The sequence below is a fragment of the Hoplias malabaricus genome, chromosome X1 (assembly GCF_029633855.1).
Source record: "Hoplias malabaricus isolate fHopMal1 chromosome X1, fHopMal1.hap1, whole genome shotgun sequence".
In the NCBI taxonomy this organism is placed as follows: domain Eukaryota; kingdom Metazoa; phylum Chordata; class Actinopteri; order Characiformes; family Erythrinidae; genus Hoplias; species Hoplias malabaricus.
In genome coordinates this window covers 3,063,550-3,087,801 of record NC_089818.1, presented here as the reverse complement: position 1 = coordinate 3,087,801, position 24,252 = coordinate 3,063,550, and the positions used below count along the sequence as shown (strand labels likewise).

The 24,252-nt window shown below is 39.3% G+C and overlaps 1 protein-coding gene across 2 annotated transcripts in view; it reads right to left on the bottom strand.

Annotated features, from left to right (window-relative positions):
* Positions 1-24,252, bottom strand: part of LOC136675711 (double-strand break repair protein MRE11-like) — a 55,457-nt gene that overhangs the window by 24,429 nt on the left and 6,776 nt on the right. For both annotated transcript variants that reach the window (XM_066652428.1, XM_066652429.1), the window contains exons 6-11: positions 20,017-20,158; positions 12,591-12,705; positions 11,973-12,158; positions 7,954-8,125; positions 3,345-3,425; positions 558-684 (exon numbers count right to left, since the gene is read on the bottom strand). In XM_066652428.1, the coding sequence (XP_066508525.1) occupies positions 558-684; positions 3,345-3,425; positions 7,954-8,125; positions 11,973-12,158; positions 12,591-12,705; positions 20,017-20,158 (823 nt within the window). The remainder of the gene's footprint in view (positions 1-557; positions 685-3,344; positions 3,426-7,953; positions 8,126-11,972; positions 12,159-12,590; positions 12,706-20,016; positions 20,159-24,252) is intronic.

Here is a 24,252-nt window from a genome sequence, read left to right as displayed (position 1 = left end):
CACAAGATCAGGCAGATACATCCATAACCAGAATAAATGCCACCTGTTTTTCAGTAACACTCTCAGCAGGTAAATGAAAAATGATCTGAAAAGCATCCAACAATATATTACCTTTAACAAATTTGAGAAATTACCAACAGAATATTCAACAACCATCAAAACGGGCAATATATTATTCGTCTCAGCTACAGATGCTCCGCCCACAATAGACAGAGTGTCTGATCATTTCAGTGCGTTAAGCTGGGCTCACTGTCAGGTCATTCTCCCAGTTGCATTCTGATTGGCTGTTTGCCTCCTTATACACGTCATGCCAAATTAGGCTTGTGATTGGTGGTTAGAGGCGTACAAACTTCAGCACTGAGCTTTGGAGCTGTGCAACTATGTGTTCTCAACGGCTGAAAGCACTCACATTCTCACTGGATTATTACAAAAGGACAGACAGTGTTTCTGCAGGAAAACAGGAAGACTTTACTGTGTATTAATACCTTTAATTTCAGAATAAATAAGCAGGTGTCTACAAAGGCCTTATTAACAAAGCTTATATTTAGGAGTCTTGCCTTTGGTGCCTTTAGTCTCTCTGTGTCTGGCGAAGTGAATGATGTCTTTAGGGTTCGCCACTCTGTCCACAAACTTCTGGCTGAAACGTACTGTATTAAATGACTCAAAACCTCCACTGTAGTCAATCTAGAGAATGAGAGAGAGAGAGAGAGAGAGAGAGAGAGAGAGATAAAGATTTTCATTTGGGAGTACCAAAGGCCATAGTGTGAAGAAAGTTGCTAAATTTTGCAGGTGTTTTGAAGCGTTCTTTCACGCTCTACCAGCAGTGGCAAACATCCTCTACAGGAGGAGTCTACAGGAAATTATTATCAGAATTGTGGCGAAAAGATTAATATTGATGCTGAAACTGACCGCTAGCATGTTTCACAAATTGTGAATGAAAATCTCTTTGCTTCCAGGCAAGAGTAACATCAGAACCAGTTTCTGAAATAACGCTCCACAGAGAACTGAACACCATGGACATATGTACGTTACCAGTATTCAGTGGATGAACAGACACAAAAATGGGACTGTTCCTGACTTGGAAACCTGTTATCTGATCAGATAAAATGCGTTTCTGCCTGTATGTGGATGATGCTACGAGTTCTGTTCACTGTACACATCAAGAAGCATTCAATGAGGACAATGCCTGCAAGGTCTGGTTTCAGCTGGAGGAGGCTCTGTGACATTCTGGTGGTGTTTTCAATGTGCTGGAGTTGGACCTTCAGTTGGGTTGACAGTAAATTTGAAGAACATTGCCCACACTGTCTAGACAGTCAGGTTTTGCCTTGTGCTCATCGTGTGCTCACCGAGGAACATAACATTCCTATCCTCGCATTCCAAGATGACAAATCTTACGTTCACATGGCTGCAAATGTGACTGATTGACATGATGAAAATTCAGGAGCATCACACATCTGGATTGGACCACACAAACCCCACATTTGAATCCTCATGAATCCAGTTGAAGCCATCCACAAAAGATGGCTGAACTGCTTCTTTGATGCAAAAATGGCTGTATATTGATGTCACCTACAACCAGAAACTTGTTCAGTGTCAAACTGAATCACAGCTGTGCTTGTAGAGCTGTTACATTCTTTTAGGTACATTTCAATCGCAGGTAACAAATTTTTTTGTGCGCTTATAAAGATCTCTCAGTAACGAATAGTGATACAAATATCTAGGATAAAATGACCGAATAAGAAATCAAATAACAGTAAAAATGTAATAAAAATCTGCATTTTTTTAGAGCATTTGCAGGTTAATTTGGGAACTGGAGCACTTACAAACCCACAAACCTTGAAACGAAACTATCCACTCAGTTTTTTATTCATTCATTTATTATCTGTAACCCTTATCCAGTTCAGGGTCGCGGTGGGTCCAGAGCCTACCTGGAATCATTGGGCACAAGGCGGGAATACACCCTGGAGGGGGCGCCAGTCCTTCACAGTACAACACACACACTCGCACGTTCAATCACACACTCACAGACACTTTTTGAGTCGCCAACTCACACAGACACAAGGAGAACACACCACACTCCTCACAGACAGTCACCCGGAGGAAACCCACCCAGACACAGGGAGAACACACCACACTCCTCACAGACAGTCACCCGGAGGAAACCCACACAGACACAGGGAGAACACACCACACTCCTCACAGACAGTCACCCGGAGAAAACCCACCCAGACAAGGAGAACACACCACACTCCTCACAGACAGTCACCCGGAGGAAACCCACACAGACACAGGGAGAACACACCACACTCCTCACAGACAGTCACCCGGAGGAAACCCACACAGACACAGGGAGAACACACCACACTCCTCACAGACAGTCACCCGGAGAAAACCCACCCAGACAAGGAGAACACACCACACTCCTCACAGACAGTCACCCGGAGGAAACCCACGCAGACACAGGGAGAACACACCACACTCCTCACAGACAGTCACCCGGAGGAAACCCACACAGACACAGGGAGAACACACCACACTCCTCACAGACAGTCACCCGGAGAAAACCCACCCAGACAAGGAGAACACACCACACTCCTCACAGACAGTCACCCGGAGGAAACCCACGCAGACACAGGGAGAACTCACCACACTCCTCACAGACAGTCACCCGGAGGAAACCCACGCAGACACAGGGAGAACACCCCACACTCCTCACAGACAGTCACCCGGAGGAAACCCACCCAGACACAGGGAGAACACACCACACTCCTCACAGACAGTCACCCGAAGGAAACCCACGCAGACACAGAGAGAACACACCACACTCCTCACAGACAGTCACCTGGAGGAAACCCACGCGGACACAGAGAGAACACACCACACTCCTCACAGACACTCAAACTCACAACCTCCAGGTCCTTGGAGCTGTGTGACTGTGACACTCCCTGCTGCTCCACTGTGCCGCCGCTATTTTTTATTTTTTTCTTTATTCAGAATATATGGGATAAAATGAGCCCTTCTGATTATGCTTCCCATATCAAGTGCCGAGGCTTTAGAATTATACCGCCCCTTCGTCTGAGTATCTCTATTCACAGCATTGGACCTGCATTTATGTGAGATTGCAAAGGCAAGGTTAAACCATGTAAAACAGACAGAACAAGCATGGAGAAATGCACGTACTGATTACATATCGAAAATGAAAATGGCTACAAACCAGAGCTTCTACCCCTTGTGCCCTATATGAATGTTCCCTGTAGGAAATGTTCCCTGTAATTCACTTATTTTACAAGACAGAATATCTAAGTTCCCCGACAATAAAAATTAATAACCGTTTAATTACATACTCTGAGCCTGATAAGAGGTTTCTCAGGTGTAAGTGGGTTCCCCAGCCGGTCTCGCTCTGCCTCCTCCAGCATCTCCTCCACCTGAGACAGAAACAAACAAACAAATATATTAACAAGCAGCTTAAATGGCCAAACACCAGAGGAAAACGAGACGATTCACTTCCTCCTATTGACACTGATACTTCAGACACTTTATCCAAAGCCAAATAACAACAGATGCTTTTTATTTGTTAAAGAACATAAACTGACAGTCTGTGCACATTTCATGGCCCTTCTACATCGGTAAAACCTCTCAGCTTTTTCAGCAATGAGCTGTTCTTTTGGTTTAGAGAACAATAAGTATAGTCATTTCTGAAGTTTGATGCTGCCCCTCTGGGTGGAAACAAAGGTTTTTCCTCATCAACCTCTGTCTATTTATCCCATATTTTAATTCTACCAAAAAAAAAACTCACCATGCCCCTGAATGTCCCCGAGAGACTCAGCAGACTACTTCAATAGACTGCTGCCGCTCAAAACATTTCCATCAGTTCTCAAGGTTATCAACTTGTTAAATTGAACAAGACAAAACAATGAATGATAATTAGAGCATCTTTCCACTTTGCATTCAAAACCAAGAGCTGCTCCAAATGAGAACCAAGAGAACTTTTACATGTTTGAGCGACTACTGAAAAGGTGTTTTGGGGTCATTTCAAACTACTGTGACTTGAGGTCGTGGCCAAATAGCTTGAGGGTTTCAGGGTCCTGGGTTAGCTCCTCACTTTGCATCTGTGTCTGTGTGGGTTTCCAACAGATGCTGCTCTAGAGCTGGACGATATGGGCAAAATTTATATCATAATATATTTCTACATTTTGATCAAAATTATTTAAATGTGATATCAATATGAACAATAAAAACGCCACCGAAATACTGCCAAAAACCTAAAGCAACATGACATCAGCATCAAATAACATCATCTTGGCTTAGGCAATATTACTATTTTTAAAAATAATTTTTAAAATATTACTACTAACTTTAAAATTGAGGGCAGTGAACTGACAACAGTGCCCTGTAATGATGGTTAGTCAATGACTAATGCTGTAAATCAGGGGTAATTAATTCAAATTCATTAAGGTCCAGTTAGAGAAAAATATCCCAAGAGAAGGTCCAGAACATAATGTTACATTATGATCTGTGCCATATCCTGCATATTTGAATTAGTCTTGTAGATATAGCAACATTTTATGTAGTTAACAACTGAATGTTAATTAAAATTACATTTTCAGTTACATTTCAACATATTTCCAAAAGCTTTACATATAATTATGAATATGAAATACTCTAAATAAAAAGGCCTTTTCTCATTTCAAGTAAAATGTACAAATAAAAAAATTATTTAAAAAAAACATATTTTAAATAAAGTCCCTAATAACTTTACTGCTTTTGAATTACCAGCAATCTGATTGGCTTTTATTGCTGAAGGGCGGGACGTAATCAATAAACAGAATCCATGTTCAGTCATAAGAATATTTCAAATGATAACCGTTCCCTTCTTATTAAGTTTTAATAAGGTTTTACCTCACACAACACTGTCGCCCCAAAAGTTTCCCAAAAGAGCTTTTTCATTTTTAAAACACTGTGTTCAGATTTAAACAGCACTTAATGGTTTATCAGTTACCAGTCCAAGTCAACAACATCTAACACCCTTCATTTCAAAAGGAATGTTGTTTCCTAAAACATTTGGCCACATGCTCCACACACACACACACATTTATATATATATATATATATTCAAAAGCTTAAGGCTGACAATGTTAGTGAGGTTACCCATCTACTCTGGACACAGTGGACTGTCAGAGCCGGCCAACATCTGGTTTGTGTTTAGAGAAAGAACCGAATATTGCAATTTATTTATCAGCAGATCCTCATTAAACACATTCAGTCCAAACCTCACCTGCAAACCTATGCTTTGTTACCCTGGAAACCACCTCACGACAGTTAATATGTGCTACTGATATAGACACGCTGACACATAGACACTCATATACACTGACACACATCCACACACACACGCACACAAAGAACATAAAGAAGTACTTCACAAAAGTGTTTTTCTACTGCAGACCTTCAGCTTTTTAAGTCCTTTTCCACAGTGGAGTGTATAAGAGTCTCTCACTCATATATCAACACCAGCTTTCTTTCTTGCCTCAAGTCCTGCCTGAGTGCCATAAATAACTGGACAAATAAAACAACAGGGATTCACACATTACTATCTCAAGGACTTATTTCATAGTTGTTTACATTAACTATGCACTATATATATCTCTCTAAGAAAATGTACATTTACAGTCACTTTGACATTTTCATGGCCATTGTTTTTCACAGAACAACAAGAAAATGTGCACTTTCCTTCATGGTTATAGTTCAGTACACCCTTCATGTCCTTGCCTGCTGAAGGATGCAACAGAATAACAGCCCTATTATATTTGAACAGTGAATGTCAGCAAAATAACTAAACCTTGACTAGTCCAATAATGTGTGACTGTCAAAAATTGAGACTTCCGAGGGTTGCGTTAGGAAGGGCATCCGGCGTAAAAAACTGCGCCAGACTGATGGTGCGGATTGTGGTTGATCCACTGTGGGAGGGAGCAGCCGAAAGAAGAAGAAAAAGAAGAAGAAGAATCTAATTGAGATTTCCAGACTAATATTGTGATTGCAATTTGATTTGCACTGTTTATATAACCAAGACCATCTGGCTTTAAATTTTGAATGCTGATTGTAGAGTCATTTAGTGTCCATGGCCTAAAACAGTTTATAATTTAAATGCAGCCATTTAAATCTTGTTCTTGACAAAGTATGCTATAATTCAGAATGCTAAAATTAAAACAGCAGTTCTTGATGTTAAACAAATAGTATCGTTTCACATTGTGATTTAGATATAAAACGATTCATCATTCAGCTCTAATTTGAATAATTCTATTTGTTGTTTGTGTCATCTAGTAGCTTCATAGTCACATCATTTTTACCCAAAGCTTAAAAACCAGGAAATGTCTTGTGATGACCATAAAAAAAAAATTCAGCTTCAGAGATACAGAATGAAACCTAAGGAGCAACATTCACGTTGCTGAGTGACATGCCAATAATTAATCATTTAAAATGATACGTATGTCCAAACATTTTAAGAAACTTTTTTATAATACAACTGTCCCTTAAAGCACTGTTTATTGTGAAATATGGTGACTTTTTTTTTCTCTTTAATTTCTGAGTATATCTACAATATACAATAAACCTAATAGCAATAAACCCACTGTAACCTTCACTTCTTCAGACACAACATATGCGCTGCTTGTTTGAGACAGATCCAGCTGAAAAAGCTGAAACAGAAATCTGTAAAAACATATCTCCAAACACTTCACTGTGGCTTACTGTTGCTCATACACAAAGTAAACCTTGACTGTCTTAAATTGGTCCTCCAACAATTTTCTGTCCCAAGGTTGTCTGCAGCGTCTTTACCATGTCAGTGTTCTTTTCAGATAACAAGGCTTTGAAAAACCACAAGGCGTCAAAGATTGTTGGGTTCCTAAAAGTCAGGTGAATTGTGGTTAGTAGAAAAAAGGAAAGTGCCATGAATGTTTCTCTGAAGGAAAGCTATACAACAACCACTTTTTCCCAGAAAATCTTCTTTCTGAAGCAGATAAGTGAATGGAACAAACCTTTTAAAGCTGATAAACCTCTATGTTCTGTATCGGAGCAATCTGATTAAATGGCAGCTGTGGCTGAAATGTTAGTGAAGTAGGAATGAAACCATAAGACTGTTGATCGAAGCCATGCCATCTGAGGGCTAAAAGGTCATGCACATTAACAATATTGCGAGAGATTGAGAGATTTCTCTGGATTACCTTAATCTTTTTACAATATTATGTAAAGTCAGTGGTGTAATACACTGAAATCTTGTGTTGATCAGTTCAAATTTTTATTTATGATTTAATTTTCAAATATATATTTAATATCATATACCATATTTCCTATGTCCCAACTTTTTTGCAGTGTGATTTTCCCCAACATTTCTGGAAATGTTGTTTGATCTCCACTCAATGTTTCAACCTTATGTCTGAGTGATCAAAACATCAGGTCAGATTCAGAAAAAAAACTACCAGGAGAATCATTAAAAAGTCTAGCACATCCTCAAATATCCCCGGAAGCTGTCAGAGCTTGAGAAAGTGTGGATGTCAAACTTTCACTCTGCACTGTTTTATTAGGAAATGTGTTCAAGATCTTAATTACTTTTCTGGCATAATCTCCATCCTCTAAACTCAGCACATTTCCAATCAACAAACTGTCTGTCTGCTACGGCTTCTGGGGAATATTCTGTAAATTTAACTCAAAGCAAGTTCTTCTTTATAATCCATTTAGTACAGATTTCTGGCTACAGTGAGTATCATTCATAAACACAGCCACAAACAAATCCATCTGTTGAATACTGTCCTGTTCACTATTATCCTGTGCTTGTATCTTCTCTAATTTTGACTTTGGATAAAACCTGTAACATTAATTTTACATTATTTTCTCTCTCTTATGTAATGTTACAGTTCTGAAAAAAGACAAAAACCTTATATATACTGTGTGCTTTACCTTCTGCTGGCAGAAAGCCTGTATCTTCTGCAAGACATTGGGCATCTCAGGACTAAAGAGGTCAGGGTGGTCAGACAGAGTGATGTCCTCAATCAAAAACTGTCTGACTGTTTGCAGAGGAATTTTCTGGAGGTTCATCTTCCTCCCTTTTACACGCAGCAAACCTATGTGTCTGTAGAAGTGAACAGTAAAGAAAAGAGAAAGCACATAAATCCACTTGCAGTAATAACCACAAAACAGATGTTTCCAAACTAGACACAAGTAAACCCTGAAGAAAACATAAAATAAAATATCCATACAACATCTGATAGACCACCACCATCATAACTCTTAATTCCTAAATATGTTTACAGATATTTATACTTTAGTTCTTAAACTGGACTATTCGTGGCCCAGCAGTGTTCCTGAGGTGTTTAAAAACTCCAGCAGCACTGCTGTGTCTGATCCACTTGTACCAATCAACAATGGAAACGTTATTATTGTACAGGTGGGTCACAACAGATACTGAAATCAGTGGTTCATACTTGTGCCATTCACAAATACGTAATAAGAAATCAGTTTTCCCTCAATAAATAAATGGCAAGACTTGCATGAATATATGACAAAGTTAGAGGTCAAATTCATGTAAATATATAGACAATATACAGCAAAGGGTCCACAAGCTTTTAAGCACCACAGTAAATGAAATAACTACCTCCAAAGTCTAACCCTGAGCTTAAACATAACCTCAGAAATCAAACTAAATGGTTTTGCCCTTTCAGATTAACACACACACACACACACACACACACACACACACACACACACACACACACACACCATGCTCAGAGTCAGAAAATTCATTTTCTGAGTCATTCATTTTGAGAACAATGACAGTCAAAATCCACTCTTCGGAAACTGGGATTGTAATATGTCCACTCTGGACAGGTGTTCTCAGCGCTGCAAATTTGCTATTCTGTACTTTCCTCACAAGCAGCTCATTATGTAAGCAGCTCCTGTTCCCTCAAAAATTATCTCACGAAGCATACAGCACATTACAATTACATGTGGAAGTTATTATTTCATCAATGTCACCCCCACATCCATATTCTCCCCTTTATTATTATAAATACATTAACATATGTATGTCTTTTCATCTAAAGGAGCAATAATAATCCCCAGTGATTTTTCTTCACGTCAACAGTCGTTATACTAACACCTCATGGCCTGAATGTTTACTAACCTGCATTAATCATCTCCAACCAAAAGTGGGGGACCCACACTCTATGGAGCATGACCTGATTCAAGCTTTTTTTGTGTGTGGTAAAAAATGATTTATTTCACCATTAAATAAATAGAGCACTGTGCTTAAATTCATGTTATTTTTATTCCTGCAGCGTGTGTCTGGAGTTCTGTTTTGTAGGAATCTTCTCTTATACAAAGCTCTGAAAAAAAAAAAAAAACCACACAGCCGTAAAATGGTTTAATTTTGAAACGCCCACCTCTGCACTTAATTCTACATCACTGTCCAGGCTACTTAAGACACACAGCAGGCATTTCAGCATAAAATCAGAGACACAAATAGATGTGTCTCTGTGATGAGGCTCTAATGGAATGGAATGGAATCATTAATGTAAATAAATTCTGATGGAAAACAGTTGAAAAACAGTTGATATTTTAATATCAAACTTAAAAAGTCAAACTTCATCATATTTTCCAGGAATGCTGTTCATCAGCCAGGACAATTTCGTCTAAACTGCGTATTCAATTTTGCACTGGAGCTAAGGCTACATGTTTAAACATTAACAGAAACCAACCAATTAACAAAAAATGTATTATTTTATAAATTTGTAATAATAAAGAAATCTGCAAATCTGGTTAACTTCTGCCATATTTGTATATACTTGGTACCAGTGGAAATTCTTTATATTATTTACATACACAAGAGTAACTGAAAGACTGATGCACTGCTTAGCTGAAAAAAATCAGGGATGTTTCAGTGAGATTTCAACTGAAAACACAGCTAAATTTTCCAACAGTTTGTAGTTGAGGAAGCAAAAACTTTTGATTTATTATTGCATTAAAGAGTGCATGTATTTTACTTTCAATTTTTAGCTATGACCAGTCTTCACATCCGACATATATCATCAGAGATGAAGTGGTCTACAGGTTATTAAAATGTATCTGTAATCAATAAGTTGATCAAAGGGGAACCAATAAAGCAATCCGCCATTTCTACACTCACTGTCCACTGACTGTATACGTGGCAGTTTTGTAGCTCGACAATTACAAATCATTGTCAAACCCAGCAGAAAAAATGGACAGTGATTGGAGAAACAAGGAGGTGGTGTTAATGTTATGACGGACCTGTGTTATGTTATTTTCGCCAATGAAAATTAAAGAACCTCACAATATGTCACGGAGAGGGCAATCAATGCGGAAACGTTTCCACTGTTTATGTCCAAGCCTTGTGAGTTATGCAGGATGGAACAAAACTGAATAATTTGTATTTCATGAGGTGCTAATTGCAAAAGCCAATTATAAGCTTCCAAAACACCTGCGGCTTTTAATGAGAGCTGCTCTAATGGCCAACGAGCCACAGTGGCTGTGTTTGTCAACCAGGAATCAGACAGCATTTATTTACCACTGAGTAATTAGCTGATAATCAAATGGCCTCCAATACAGACAGGCTGCTTTTGTAAAACCCAACTGGACGCCTCTGGACACAAAGGCTACCACGGAGAGCCGCACAGGCTTTAATATCAACATATAAGACATACAGTATGGATTCTGTGTATTCATATAAAGGTCACTGATTCAATGAGTGGGTCTATACGTTACCGGCAGTGTTTAGGGGCCGATATTTCCATCCTTTTAAAGATTATATGACAAGCAATCCTCACAAACACTGGCAGTAGGGCTTGGCACAGTTCGGTGATGTTAGTGAACATGAAAATGTCATAAAAGAGCACTTTAGCCACAGTTTGGTTTCTGACCTGCACCTGTCAACTGTGATTGTAATTGTGAAACTGAAAAAATTTTTTATTTGTCTCTTATTAAATAGCCAAAGCCTTCTGTGTGAAGTTAACCTACAAGTGAGTGTTTCTGTAGACTACACTAAAATATATTCAATTACTTTATGTCAATTCTTTTATAAGCAGACTATCTGTTAATCAGTTTTTATTTTATTTTTTAAAATGTTTATTTTGAAACCGCTTCACATTATCACAGGAGTACATTGATGAGAAAAATAAGTAATACATATAAAAATAAGGAAAGTGCATGTAAGAATTCTACTGAGAGTCAAGCTTCGTGATGAAGCCCTTCTTACATTTTTTTTTTAAATATTTTGCTTTAAAAACAGGGACTATTTATTGAAGATAAGGGTTCTTCAAACCCTAGGCCTCAAACCTGGGATGGGTTGTGTGCTAAAACAAGTAAATATGGGGCGCAGAAATTATAATTTAAAAATACATTTTAACAGGCACATAAACACAAATAGAGCATGTACACAAACCCCGGTTTGTGCAGCTGCTGCTAATCTATGGTTAAGGGTGATCCCCATTTCTTATTTTTACCAGAAACCCTAGTTTTAGAGTGTCATCTTTGGAATGGAGTTATGCTTGTTATGAAGAAAAGTGTTATAATAGATTAAAGCTTGTTATTGTAGTTTTTGAAGGAGAAAATACTGACATTTGATGTTTTATTCAGCCACTTGTGCAGTGATTTTCAAGGCATACATAACACTCCGTTAGAAGTGTGCCTCAGAAAAATCTCATTTTCAAAGGCTATACCTAACCCTACACTTAGCCCTACCCCACTTTCCCAACAAGAATTCAGACACCGTTCTCCTATGGAAAATGGAGGGTTAGAGCTCCACTGTGGTGTTATAACTCCAGAGTAAGATGAACTGTTTGTGTTGTGTGTTGCGACAAATATCATGTAAAAATGTGGGTCACATGAATAAAAAAAATCCAAATGTAGAGCAGCAGAACTGTGTTTCCCTGTGCCACCTGTAATGTGTGTGCAGAGATGCCTACTTTTTCACAGCTTCTCCCGGAGACAGAGAGGTGACGACAGAGCTGCCAGGCTGAGTGACATAGAAGAGCTGCTGCTCGTTTCTGCTCGGTGTGATTTTACATTCATGTTCATGTCCCCACACCACCAGGTCCAGAAAATCGTCCAAAAACTGCTCAGGGATGTAGTTAGTGGCCCCATGTTTACTCCTGCACACAAAGACACACACACACACACACACACACACATTGAAGCAACAGTTTATGGCACAAAGAAGTTTTTTAATGAACTATACAAATTTGCTCTATCTCTGGAGTCCAACTGCTTGCAGAATATGTCAGGGGTTAAATGAAAATTAAAATGGAAAAAAGTGGACAAAGACATAGACAAAATCCGGTCTTAGAGATCCCTAATCAGCAGGGTACACTGACTCACTCATTATCTGTGTTTTAGCATTGCATTCGGCAGTGTCAGAAACACAAGCAGGTTTATAAGTCTACCTAAGATGAATAAAACAGTAATTAAACTGTCCAACTGTTATTCTCATTATAAACTGAAGTGTGATGCTTAGTAATTATTAATTATAAATCTGTGCTGCTGTCAAAATGAAAAATGTAGAGAGAGAGGGAAGAAATATGCACCTGTTTTGATGGATGACGAATAAATTGAACCAGTTTTCTTCATCCTCTCGGGGGCGGAGCATAGTCACCTGGTTGTTTACAAACATTCGGTACAGCCGCTCATCCGGGATAGAACCTGGAAAACAGAAAGCAGAGTTTAAAATACATTTTTATTTATTTATTTATTGTTTTTTGTTTTTGTTTTATTTTTTAAGATTTGAAAGAAAGGGGGCAGCATGGTGGCGCAGCAGGTAGTGTCGCAGTCACAGCTCCAGGAGCCTGGAGGTTGTGGGTTCGATTCCCGCTCCGGGTGAATGTCTGTGAGGAGTATGGTGTGTTCTCCCTGTGTCTGCATGGGTTTCCTCAGGGTGACTGTCAGTGAGGAGTGTGGTGTGTTCTCCCTGTGTCTGCGTGGGTTTCCTCCGGGTGACTGTCTGTGAGGAGTGTGGTGTGTTCTGTGTCTGCGTGGGTTTCCTCCGGGTGACTGTCTGTGAGGAGTGTGGTGTGTTCTGTGTCTGCGTGGGTTTCCTCCGGGTGACTGTCTGTGAGGAGTGTGGTGTGTTCTCTCTGTGTCCGCGTGGGTTTCCTCCGGGAGACTGTCTGTGAGGAGTGTGGTGTGTTCTCTCTGTGTCTGCGTGGGTTTCCTCAGGGTGACTGTCAGTGAGGAGTGTGGTGTGTTCTTCGTGTGTCTGCGTGGGTTTCCTCCGGGTGACTGTCTGTGAGGAGTGTGGTGTGCTATCTCTGTGTCTGCATGGGTTTCCTCAGGGTGCTCCGGTTTCCTCCCACAGTCCAAAAACACACGTTGGTAGGTGGATTGGTGACTCAAAAGTGTCCGTAGGTGTGAGTGTGTGAGTGAATGTGTGATGCGTGTGTGTGTTGCCCTGAGAAGGACTGGCGCCCCCTCCAGGGTGTATTCCTGCCTTGCGCCAATTAATTCCAGATAGGCTCTGGACCCACCGTGACCCTGAACTGGATAAGGAATACAGACAATGAATGAATGAATGAATGAATGAAAGAAAGAAAGTGGGAAACAATTATTTAAATCTGCTGCTGACATAGCAGCATAACTGAACATGATTGTAGGAGTGAGACTGAGTGTGTAATAAGCGATATCCATGAGATCTAAAACTACCGGTTCTACCAGGACAATTTTATTCACTCAAAGATGCAATACAGGTCAATAATAAATATCCTCAAATATCAGTGGTGCTCCTTATAAATATCATTTGCAAATGTAAAAGATGACGGCCTTCTGGAAAAACACTCCCATCATTTTGGAAATTCGTTTACATGTGAATATAAGGCTATATATTTTTTGCAGAGGTCTCTAATAGGCAGACAGTGACTATTTAGACTTGAGCCTGTAAATATTTAATTTTAAACGGAGAGTTTATTTTAAACAGTGTATATTTTCTAGGCTTTTCGGTACTCAGTCTAGGATTTGTTGTAGGGACTCGTTATTTTCCATTTTAGTTCATTTTTTTGTTGTTGTTATTGTTTTTTTTTCTCTTAAAACTGCCATTAATGAAATGACACTCAAAAGTTTAACATGTCAGAGAAGTCACTTTAACCATTTCAGTCCCAAAACCTGGATGCATTACTATAAATAACCATTGACGACCTTTTGCCCATTATCAGCCGGGCAAATTGTGGCTCTCTCACACTTGCAATAGTGAAATAAGAATAAAGGCGCTGTTCAGTAAAAAAAATAATTAACCTTCTAAAAGGGCACGGAGACAAAAATGTCCACAATTTTTTCCAAAAAAGCTGAATTTCAAATAGTGCCTCAGGCGATACACCCATCCTAGGAACTCTCACACTCGTTACAGAGAGCTCAAGGCTCTGTTGCTCTGGGTTTTCTGAAGGTTGTCACAGTTGAATGTCACTGACCACGGCAGAGAGTCCAAACTGACTGCTGAGGTTTTATACAGTGAGATAAAGCCATGAGTAATGGGGTTGGCTAAGGAATGAAGGAACGAGATCTGCCTAGCTCATATAACTAGCACACACATACACACATATCTATGCATTTACACATGTTTTTTCATCTTCCTCATTTTTTTAAAAGTCAATATGGCAAAGTAATAATGATAATGAAATAATGTGGTGTGCATGCCTAGATTCACCCTCCCACATCTTGTACAAAGTCACGTACACACACACTGTACATAGAAAAGTAGCTGCACATGAAACTAAGTTCACCTTTACTATGACAAGCCTGTGTTTAGGGGCTATAACCTCTAGAAATGCAATGTCTACTCCAAAGGACCTACGTCTAATACATTGGTATGAGCTCGAGATCTGTGATCAACAACTAATCATCTAATATCACTAATAATTATGTGTCTGAATGCCACCAAACCCTCAAGCCAATGCTTCACACTTTTGTAAAAGACTTGATAGAATAGTTGAGGTTGTTACTACAGCAAAGGAGGGACAAATTCCAGATTAAAGGCACCATACGCTTGTAGTTAATGTGGTTAATAACAGATACATTCTGCTTAAAACTGCATTTCAAATTCAATGTTCTAGAAATGTGGAATGCGACTTTTTTTTTTTTCTTACAATGATACTTCTTTTTTGTTACACTGCCAAAAAAACCTTACACACCCACACACATATCTCTCCAGATTCACTCATCTGCAAACACACTTTCATGTCACAAAGTCCTGTCAACCTCAGAGGAGTCCCTCAGGCAAAGTAAGCCCACAGAGAGAGAGAGAGAAAGAAAGATAGAGAGAGAGAAAGAAAGAGAGGAAAAAAGAGTGAGAGAATGTAAGGGAGAGAGAATGAACAGTAAGTTTTACCTGTGTGAGCTCCCTGTTTTTACATTTGCACATGGTGTACTTACAAACCCACAGACTGTGAAACAAACCCACCCCTTCTGTTTATTTTTTTTGTGGAATTCCTAAATCAGAAAACATGGAATAAAACAAGATTTTTTTCTATTTTTTCCCTGTCCTTCATCAAGTGCAAAGACTTTCATTTATCCAGCGTCGTCATTGGAATATCTCCAATCACAGCACAGGACATTCACATCGTTCACTCCTGGGAACTCAGAGTCGGGGTAAACAGTGGATCACTGTCATTTAAAAAAAAACAGACGCTCAAAACCAGTCATTCTGAAAAGAGCTCATTGAACAGGTTGAGAACGTTGCTACGTTGCTGTGCTGTTTGAACAAAGCACGTCACAAAAACTTCATTGAGACCTTGGAGAACACCTGTATGATGGGTCTCTTTAAAAACGAGAGAAAGGATTACATAAGAACAAATAAAAATCTACTAATGAACAGAAAAAAATCTGGAGACTTTAAAAGCTAAGCTAAGGCTAAAGCTAAAGAGTCAGTTGACTTTTTCAATCATTCTGAGTCTGACCCAGTAGTGTACAAATGAGATCCAATCAACTGGGGCACCTTCCAGGCCATGAGCCAATCAGAACAGGCTCTGCCCATCCACCCACTGCCCAGAAGGCTTCACACATACAGGAAGTAGAAAACTGTCAAGCCCGTTAACCCCTGGAGATAATGAGTTAAAATGTCAGAAAACTCTTAGCTCAGCACTGCAGAAACTGCACTATGTAACTTTTGGGGAAGGTTAGGAACCCCCAACACCCCCCACCCCTCCCTTAATTTCTGTGCTGTGAAAGTGAATTACACTCTGCATCTCCCCAGGAAATCTTACCTCGTGTTCATTTAAAACCGGCTTCTCTAAGAACACCCACACACTGTTCGTAGAGCAGAGCTGTACAAGACCGGTGAGGTCAGCTTATCTTTTATTCTGGCCACCATGGCTCAAGGCCCAAAGCGTCCATTTCCCACTCCACCTCTGTGAAAAAAGAGGGCATCTCTAATGGGAAGAAAGTTCAAATAAGCGACTCTAAGGACACTGAGACAGTTATGACCACAGTCAATGGAAAACGCTCGGGTCAATGAAACCTGTGTGAATTTCAGGAGTCATTAAATCAACTCAAAGAGACAGCAGAGAAAGAGAGATCTGTTGAAGACACTCCTCGGGGGGGGGGGGGGGTGCTCATTTGGTATAAATCAGGGCTGAGTCATTTTAAAGGCACAATAAAAAGAGAAAACGTGGTTAAAAGTAACTAAGCAGACCATCTCAACACCTAAAACATATTCCTCTGTGTAATATACTGAGCGATATATTGTTTAGCTTTGTCACTGCAAATTGCCCATACAGGACAGTGTGGTGTGTTCTCCCCGTGTCTGCGTGGGTTTCCTCCGGGTGACTGTCTGTGAAGAGTGTAGTATGTTCTCCCTGTGTCTGCGTGGGTTTCCTCCGGGAGTGTGTTTGTCACCCTGCGAAGGAATAGCGCCCCCTCCCCAGGGTGTGTTCCTGCTTTGCGCCCAGTAATTCCGGGTAGGCTCCGGACCCACCGCGACCCTGAACGGATAAGGGTTACAGACATGAATACATTCATGAATGAATGAATGATGTTGAAGCTTTCTTAATTTAATGCTCTGTTTAATCATGAGTACAGAGAAGTAACTTCCTGTAAGTCTCTTGTAACACACAATATATATATATATATATATTGCAGAAAAGCATATACTGCAATGTCATTTTTTCCCAACAACATGCATCTGTACACAGCAAATTCTCCAGTGTTAAATCAACACTATTAGTTTTAACTTAACACAGACAGTGCTAAATTATTACACTAAGAGTGTTAATTTAACACTAAGAGTGTTGATTTAACACTGGAGAATTTGCTGTGTAATACATCTTCCCAGCCAAATCCCCTTATTTCAATGAAGGAATATTCCCAAACGTAGGTAGTGAATTTGAATTTAGTCACGTCCAAGTAAAGCAACCCTATTTTACCAGCACAAGAGATAAAACTTCTATAACAGGAAAAATATTCATATTCCCTCTGTCAACACTCATGGGAACCTGCTGCAGCTCTGCTGAATCCTGGGTCTGTACAACGTGAATGAACAGCTGAGGGGACTCCTTCAGTCATCTCACACAGCTCAGCTCTGGGCAGGAGCATGGTAGATTACACCGTTACTGACCTGGACATGACTTTCCTGAGAGCTTTCACAGCCAGGCTGCTATCACTTTAACCAAAACCCTGACCCGATCTATTAAGCCACATTACAGTATATCTGAATAGAAAGGTTAAAAGCATGTGGCAAAATCCCAGCCACATGCACAAATTTATATAACCTCTTCGTTGGGTTCAGGTCAGCACTGAAAATGATCTACAAGCAATCAGCATCCAAAACATCCAGACACTCCCAGCTCATTACTGTCTGAAACTTGTGCCCAAAATACAGAGGGAGTTGATGTGGCTATGGGCAACTTAAACTATATTCCTGACTCTGCAACAAAATAATCACAACAGACCTCTAAAAAAAAAAACAACCCCAACCCAACCCACCATTAAATAAATTTAAAAAAATTAATTAGAACTGCAACAAGAGAGAGAGAGAGAGAGAGCAAGAGAGAGAGGGACTGAGTGAATGAGAGAGAGAGAGAATGAGAGAGAGAGAGAGAGAGAGAGGGACTGAGTGAGGGAGAGAGAGAGAGTGAGTGAGAGAGTGAGTGGGAGAGAGAGGAGAGAGAGAGAGAGAGAAGACAGAAATAAAGAGAAAATTAGAGTGAAAATATTCAAGTGGACCTAAACGCTCTCGCTATCTCTTCCTTCATTTCCCTCATCTCTTTCTCTGTCTGACAGATCTCTCTCCTCCCTCTTCTATTGTCTTGTTTTTACTCTGTTATTCAACCGCTCCCTCTTGCTTTCCGTTTTCTCTCTCTCTGTCTCTCTCTCTCTCTCTTTCTGTCTCTCTGCTCTGGGGTCAGAACACAGTGGACACTGAGATAACGAGGCTGTAATTACAGAAGAATTTTAAAATAATGAGGGGGGGGGGGATAAGAAATTATAATTCTTCACTTCCATCACATTCTTTCATTCTGTCTATTTTAGTGCACCAGACAACACAAGACTACAGGACTACATATATATAACTAACTCATGAAAGTTGCGTTAAAACCAAGCACACCATTGTTTTTCTTGTGAAATTCCCAATACGTTTGATGTGTCACATGACCCTCTTCACATTAAAAAAACAAAAGTTGGATCCAAAATGGCCGACTTCAAAATGCCCGCCATAGCCACCACCCATCTTGAAAAGTCTCCCCCCTCCCATATACTAATGTGCCACAAACAGGAAGTGAATATCACCAACCATTCCCATTTTTTTAAGGTGTATCCATATAAATGGCCAACCCTGTATTACTATCCAAGTCTCAGACACCGAACTAGCTGCAGCTGACAGATTACACATTGTTGTAGGAAGCATAACTGTAAACTTTTCTCTCTAACTATTCATTTAAAAACTGAAAAAAGTATCTGTTGTTCCCTGAGGGGGGAGAGAGAGAGAGAGAGAGAGAGAGAGAGAGAGAGAAAGAGAGAGAGATGTTCAGGAAAAAATGTGAGAGAGAGTAAATAAGGGGGTAGAAGCAAATGCAGTATACTAAATGTCAGTGACTCATATTGTGTTGCACTGACTCCAGATGATTTTCGCACTGCTGTAGAGATTAAAGTCCATTTCTTCAAAAGTCATTTCCTGTGTACATTGGCTTTTATTAATAAGGAAATAAGGACTGACACATAGCAAGCCTCAAAGGTGTCCGATTTGCATTCACTCAGAGATTCACTGAAACATGATGCCTCCATGTTTGCAATTACAGCTGTTGATAAGCAGATGCTGATTTAGTGCTGAAAACCTGTCGGCCTTTACATGTTTCACAGACACAGTTTGCTGTAAATTGCTTGTACTCCTGTTTTTTCTTTTTTTATATATGTAAGAGCATGGGTACAAGCCAAAGCCCGATGTTTATGGTCAGTGTGCAATGTTTGAGCATCTTTCAACAGTTCCATTTAAAATTTAAATGAAGACAGTGGCAAAAACACAAATCAAGCCAGAAAACACCATTTTTTTCCAGAGGTAAAAGTGGGTTATGTAGACACAGTGTTGATCTGTTGTATTCATTAACTATAATAGTAGTCTGTTGTATATTGTAGCAAAAGAAAAGTACAAAGTAAAACAAGAGAATCAACTTTTCCTAAGCTAGAGCTGTGCTTTTTGTTTAGATCTCTATAAGCTCTGAGTAACGTATCAGTCGTAAAGAAATCAAATCAGTTTAAAAGTTTTACACTGACCTGTAACAGGGAGAACAGAGCCTCTGTCTTTGCTACTCCAGGCTCAGCATTACAGAAACTGCACTATGTAACTTTGGAGGAGGGTAGGAACTTTCTACCCACTTCCTCCTTTTCCCCCTTGATTTCAGCATAGTATAGTAAAAGTTAATTACACTCTGTAACTCCAGGGAGACCATGAGCAAAAATACAAAATATTACCTCGTTTTCTTTTAACTAAGTGAAAAAAGACATGATGAAAAGGATGCAAGTCCCTGATGAACTCACCCAAGCCGTAGAGAGCTATCTTGGTGTTTCCTTTGTGCAAAAGAACAGGACTGATCTCCAGTTTCTCCACCGAACGACTGCGTCCAAAATGATTCACAAAACCAGCACAGCTCAGCAGGTCAATCGCACAGAGTCCATCAGCCTGTGCAAAAACACACGCATACAACGTGAGTACCGTCACACCTCTGAACTCTCCAAAACTTTAGAATATAAATTTTATTTATAACTCGCATTTCCAGAACCATTGGGATTGTTGTAATTCGCAATAAAAACCAGAATGTGACACATTTTATTAAAAACATTAAGAAATTTGGTGCAATAATTATAATGTGAAATGTTTGAAGAGGTTAAGCTTCAATGTTTGTCTTAGTTGCCGTCCATTAGATATTTCAATCACTACAGATCCAATCTTTGTTTTTAATTCCCAGTTTTGAGACGAGAGTTGTTCTGATTTTGGCACATTGCTAAGGAAAGATTTATTCTATTTTTAAAAATCCATTACTCTATAGTTGGTGCTAGATATTGGAATAAAAAGACCCAAAATATATAAAGCAACTATCTATTGTACAGGAAGTCTTTTTTTTTTTAAAGTTTCAGTTCAAATTTACAGACAGCAAGAGAAGGGCACAGAAATCAATCTCTGGAAATAGTCGGATAGCACCTAGAAAAAAGTCAATAAACGGAATTTAAAAAGCTTGACCTAAACTCGCTTGAAAAACAGGCTGTTTTTTTTTTTTTTTACAAACACAGAGAACAGTGGCCTTTGAAGAAAGTGTCAGGACGTAATAAGGTCTGATTAATCTTCTGTTACATCTTTTATTTTTTGGAGAGACCAGAGGAAGCAATTTCTGGGAATCAAGTTCCAATTAGTTACTGCAAACTGCACAAAACATAAGTATTCAATGAAAAATTGCTTGCAAATTCTTATAAAGGCAAAGCGCATCTCAAATGTGTAACAACACATTTAAAAACGAGTCTTGTTTTCTTTAGGGTGCTTTACACTGAATCTGTGCAGCAAAGTGCTTTGCTTGTATTATTGATTTCAAGCAGTGGTTAAAATAATATTTATATATAGAGAGAGAAACCCCTGCAGCATTGTTTCTTCTGTTAAGCCCTTTCTGTGTGTTCTGGAGCCTTGAAAACATGAAAATCAAAAAAACAGGACCTCTTTCTTGACAATTAGCTTGAATAACATTAAGGATGGGCAGACTATCGTTTTTCATCATGTGTCACATTATAAAACTAAATGATATTCATGCTACTTCTTTGAATATCCAGCATAAAAAAGTCCATAAGATATTCAGACTCTCAGATTAAGTCTTTTTTCTGAATATGGTGCTTTAACGTAACTCATATCTCATCATCTATTCTGCTTAGTCCAGCCCAGGTGTGTCTGTCCCCTGCAGCTTCCACTCACTCCTCCTGGGCAATTCCAAAGCAGATACAATCCCTCCAGCAAGCCCCGGGTCTGTTGTGGGGACTCTCCTAAGTTGGCAGTGCCAGTGGGAGCATCAAGGAGACATACTTATAGGCCTGAACCAATTCAACTAGCTCCTAGCAGTTATTCTACTCTGAGCTTCTGGTGGATTTCAGAGCTCCTCATTATAGAAAATGTGTCCAGCGACCCACCACAGAAAACCCATTTTGACTCCTTCTATGATTGTTTTTCAGTTACGTTCATTACCCAAAGCCCATGGCTATAGGTGAGGGTGGGGAAACGAGGAGATTGTAAACAGTGAACAAGCCTGACTGGGACTGAACAGCTCTCATCAGTGGCCTCGGGACCCCGTACTCCTATAAAATGGCCACATGGACCTGTGTTGGACTGTCACTCTGTGCAGGGTGTGCTCCAGGGAGTAATTCCAGGTAGCCTCCGGACCTACTGCGACCCTGAACATGATGAAGCAGTTTCAATGAATGAATGAACACAGACATACGCCTCATTCCTACGCATATGTCATATGAATAGCACTTGAGTTAGAACTTAATTCATTTTGAAGGAGAATTTCCGGATTATTCTAAAGCCACAAATGAGCCTTGAATTACAAAAACATGTTTTCCAGTTCACCATGGTCACTCTTTACCCAAGCGTCAGTGGTGCAAAATTATGGGGTGATCACCAATGTGAATAACACAATGTTGTACAAAATCAGGCTACCCTTTCATTTATTTAATTTCGAGTTAAAGTGACTATTGAAAACAAGGTAATCTTTTTCAGCATTAAGAAAAATGATGAAAATTACACAGAAGCCACAACAAAGGAAAAATAATCAGCATTTACCTGTACACATGTTGCTATTCTAAAAGCTTCCTCTCTTTTTTTTTTAAAAGACATCTGAAGGAATATCTTACTCTTGCTACAGAAAAACTGTAGCTAAACAAACTATTGACTTTGTTAAATTAAGAATGGTTTCTGACTTATTTCCAGAACTGTAATAATTTTACTATGGAGTTGACAGACATATGAGAATTAAATGTAAACAAGTGTATAACATAATTTGTTTTAGATAAGGTATCTATGGTCCTTCTTCATACCAAAATATAAAGCACCTAAAAATACACAAAAGATTTTGTTGAATTTCTTGATCAGCAATAGCATTACTACCATTACCTCGTTTCTACAGACAGTACACGTGCACTTTGTAGCTCTACAATTACAGACAGTAACCTATCTGTTGCTCCGCCCCCTGTCAGGAAGACCCCACATGACTAACACAGAGCAGATATTTTTTTTTGCTGGTGTACTACCCTCAGTCCAGAAATGATGCCGAGCTATGTAAAAACTCCAGCAGCACTACTGTGTCTGATCCACTGTTGATCTACAGAACAATGTGTGTTCTACCAAATTTCTATCATAGGCTGCATTAACTTTTTGAGTGGTTTGCGCTACAGAAGTTTTCCTTTTTAATTCACTTGCCACTTAATCTATCCCACCCTTTGACAGGTGCCATTGTAAAGAGACAATCAATGTTATTCAGTTCACTTGTCAGTGAATTTAGTCCTGTGACTGATCAATGTATTTTTCCCAGAGATTCTGAAACACTAACTACCCACTGTTGAATGCATTTCTGGGAAAGGACTGCATTTATCAACACATCTATATCTTAATGTTTCATCTGTCTTTTTCTGTTTTGTCTAGAGCTTGTTGACATCCCTATTATTAAGACTGCACTGTTGAAATCTTTTCAGCTTTTATGAATCGAACGCTGATTTCAGGCCCTTGGAGTGTGAATTGTTGTTTTTTTTATTCCCAGATCCCATCATGCTCTCCATATGCTAGGGTTTGACATTTACTGAATATGCATCATAGATGCCAACCGCTATCAAATGTGGGAATGGCATTTTGCTTTTTTTGGCCAAAGATGGCTTCAATCTGTTTCTTTTTGAACAAAATATTGTGCCATTGAATACAGCCTTAATACAATGAGTTTGTTATTATTGATTTCATCATATTTCACCATAATCTGTTAGATTTCTTATACTTCTGCCCCTAAGGCTATTCATAAAGGCATCAGCAATCCTCTTGCTGAAGCAAACTTTGCAATGGTTGAGCAAATTCATAAGCACGAAATTACAAGCTGTCAAGTTTCTGCAGTTTCTGTTGGCTAATAATAGGCTCTGTCACATAGTGTGTTTGTAAACAAAGTTTGTTCACCTGCCATATGCACAAGATTCCGAGCGAAGTCTTTATGCAATGTATCCGGCTGTTTGTTTTCTCAGCAATTACGCCATAATCTTCGCCTAAATACTTCAGCATACTGCTTGCAGAAAAATGTTAACCTGACTTTGGCAAACAATATGACATGATTGGGGAGAAAATAAACAGCAGCAGGCAAAATGAATCTACAGAAGGTATGTGAGCTCATAAACAAAAGGGGTTTCAGCTATGCTCAACTCTCATGAACGTTGTCTTTGCACGAATATGCTGAGATCTGAAATCTCTCTTTGATTTCTAAGGCTAGAAAATAAATAACTAGTTTTTTCACAAGTGTGAAACCAGAAAGTTGTAACTGAGAATACTGACTAACCTCAGATAACCTTATAAAAACATTTTCCGCAAATTTTATCCCCCACACCCACCAAATTTACTTTCTTGCCAATGAACTCTTCAAAAAGGCACTGAGAATCAAATATCTCCAGAGTATATAGGAACAGACAAAGGGACTTTTTTATTTTGGCAAATATAGACAGAGAAAGAAAGGTTTGTGGGTCGCAAATGCCTCCACACATAAATGA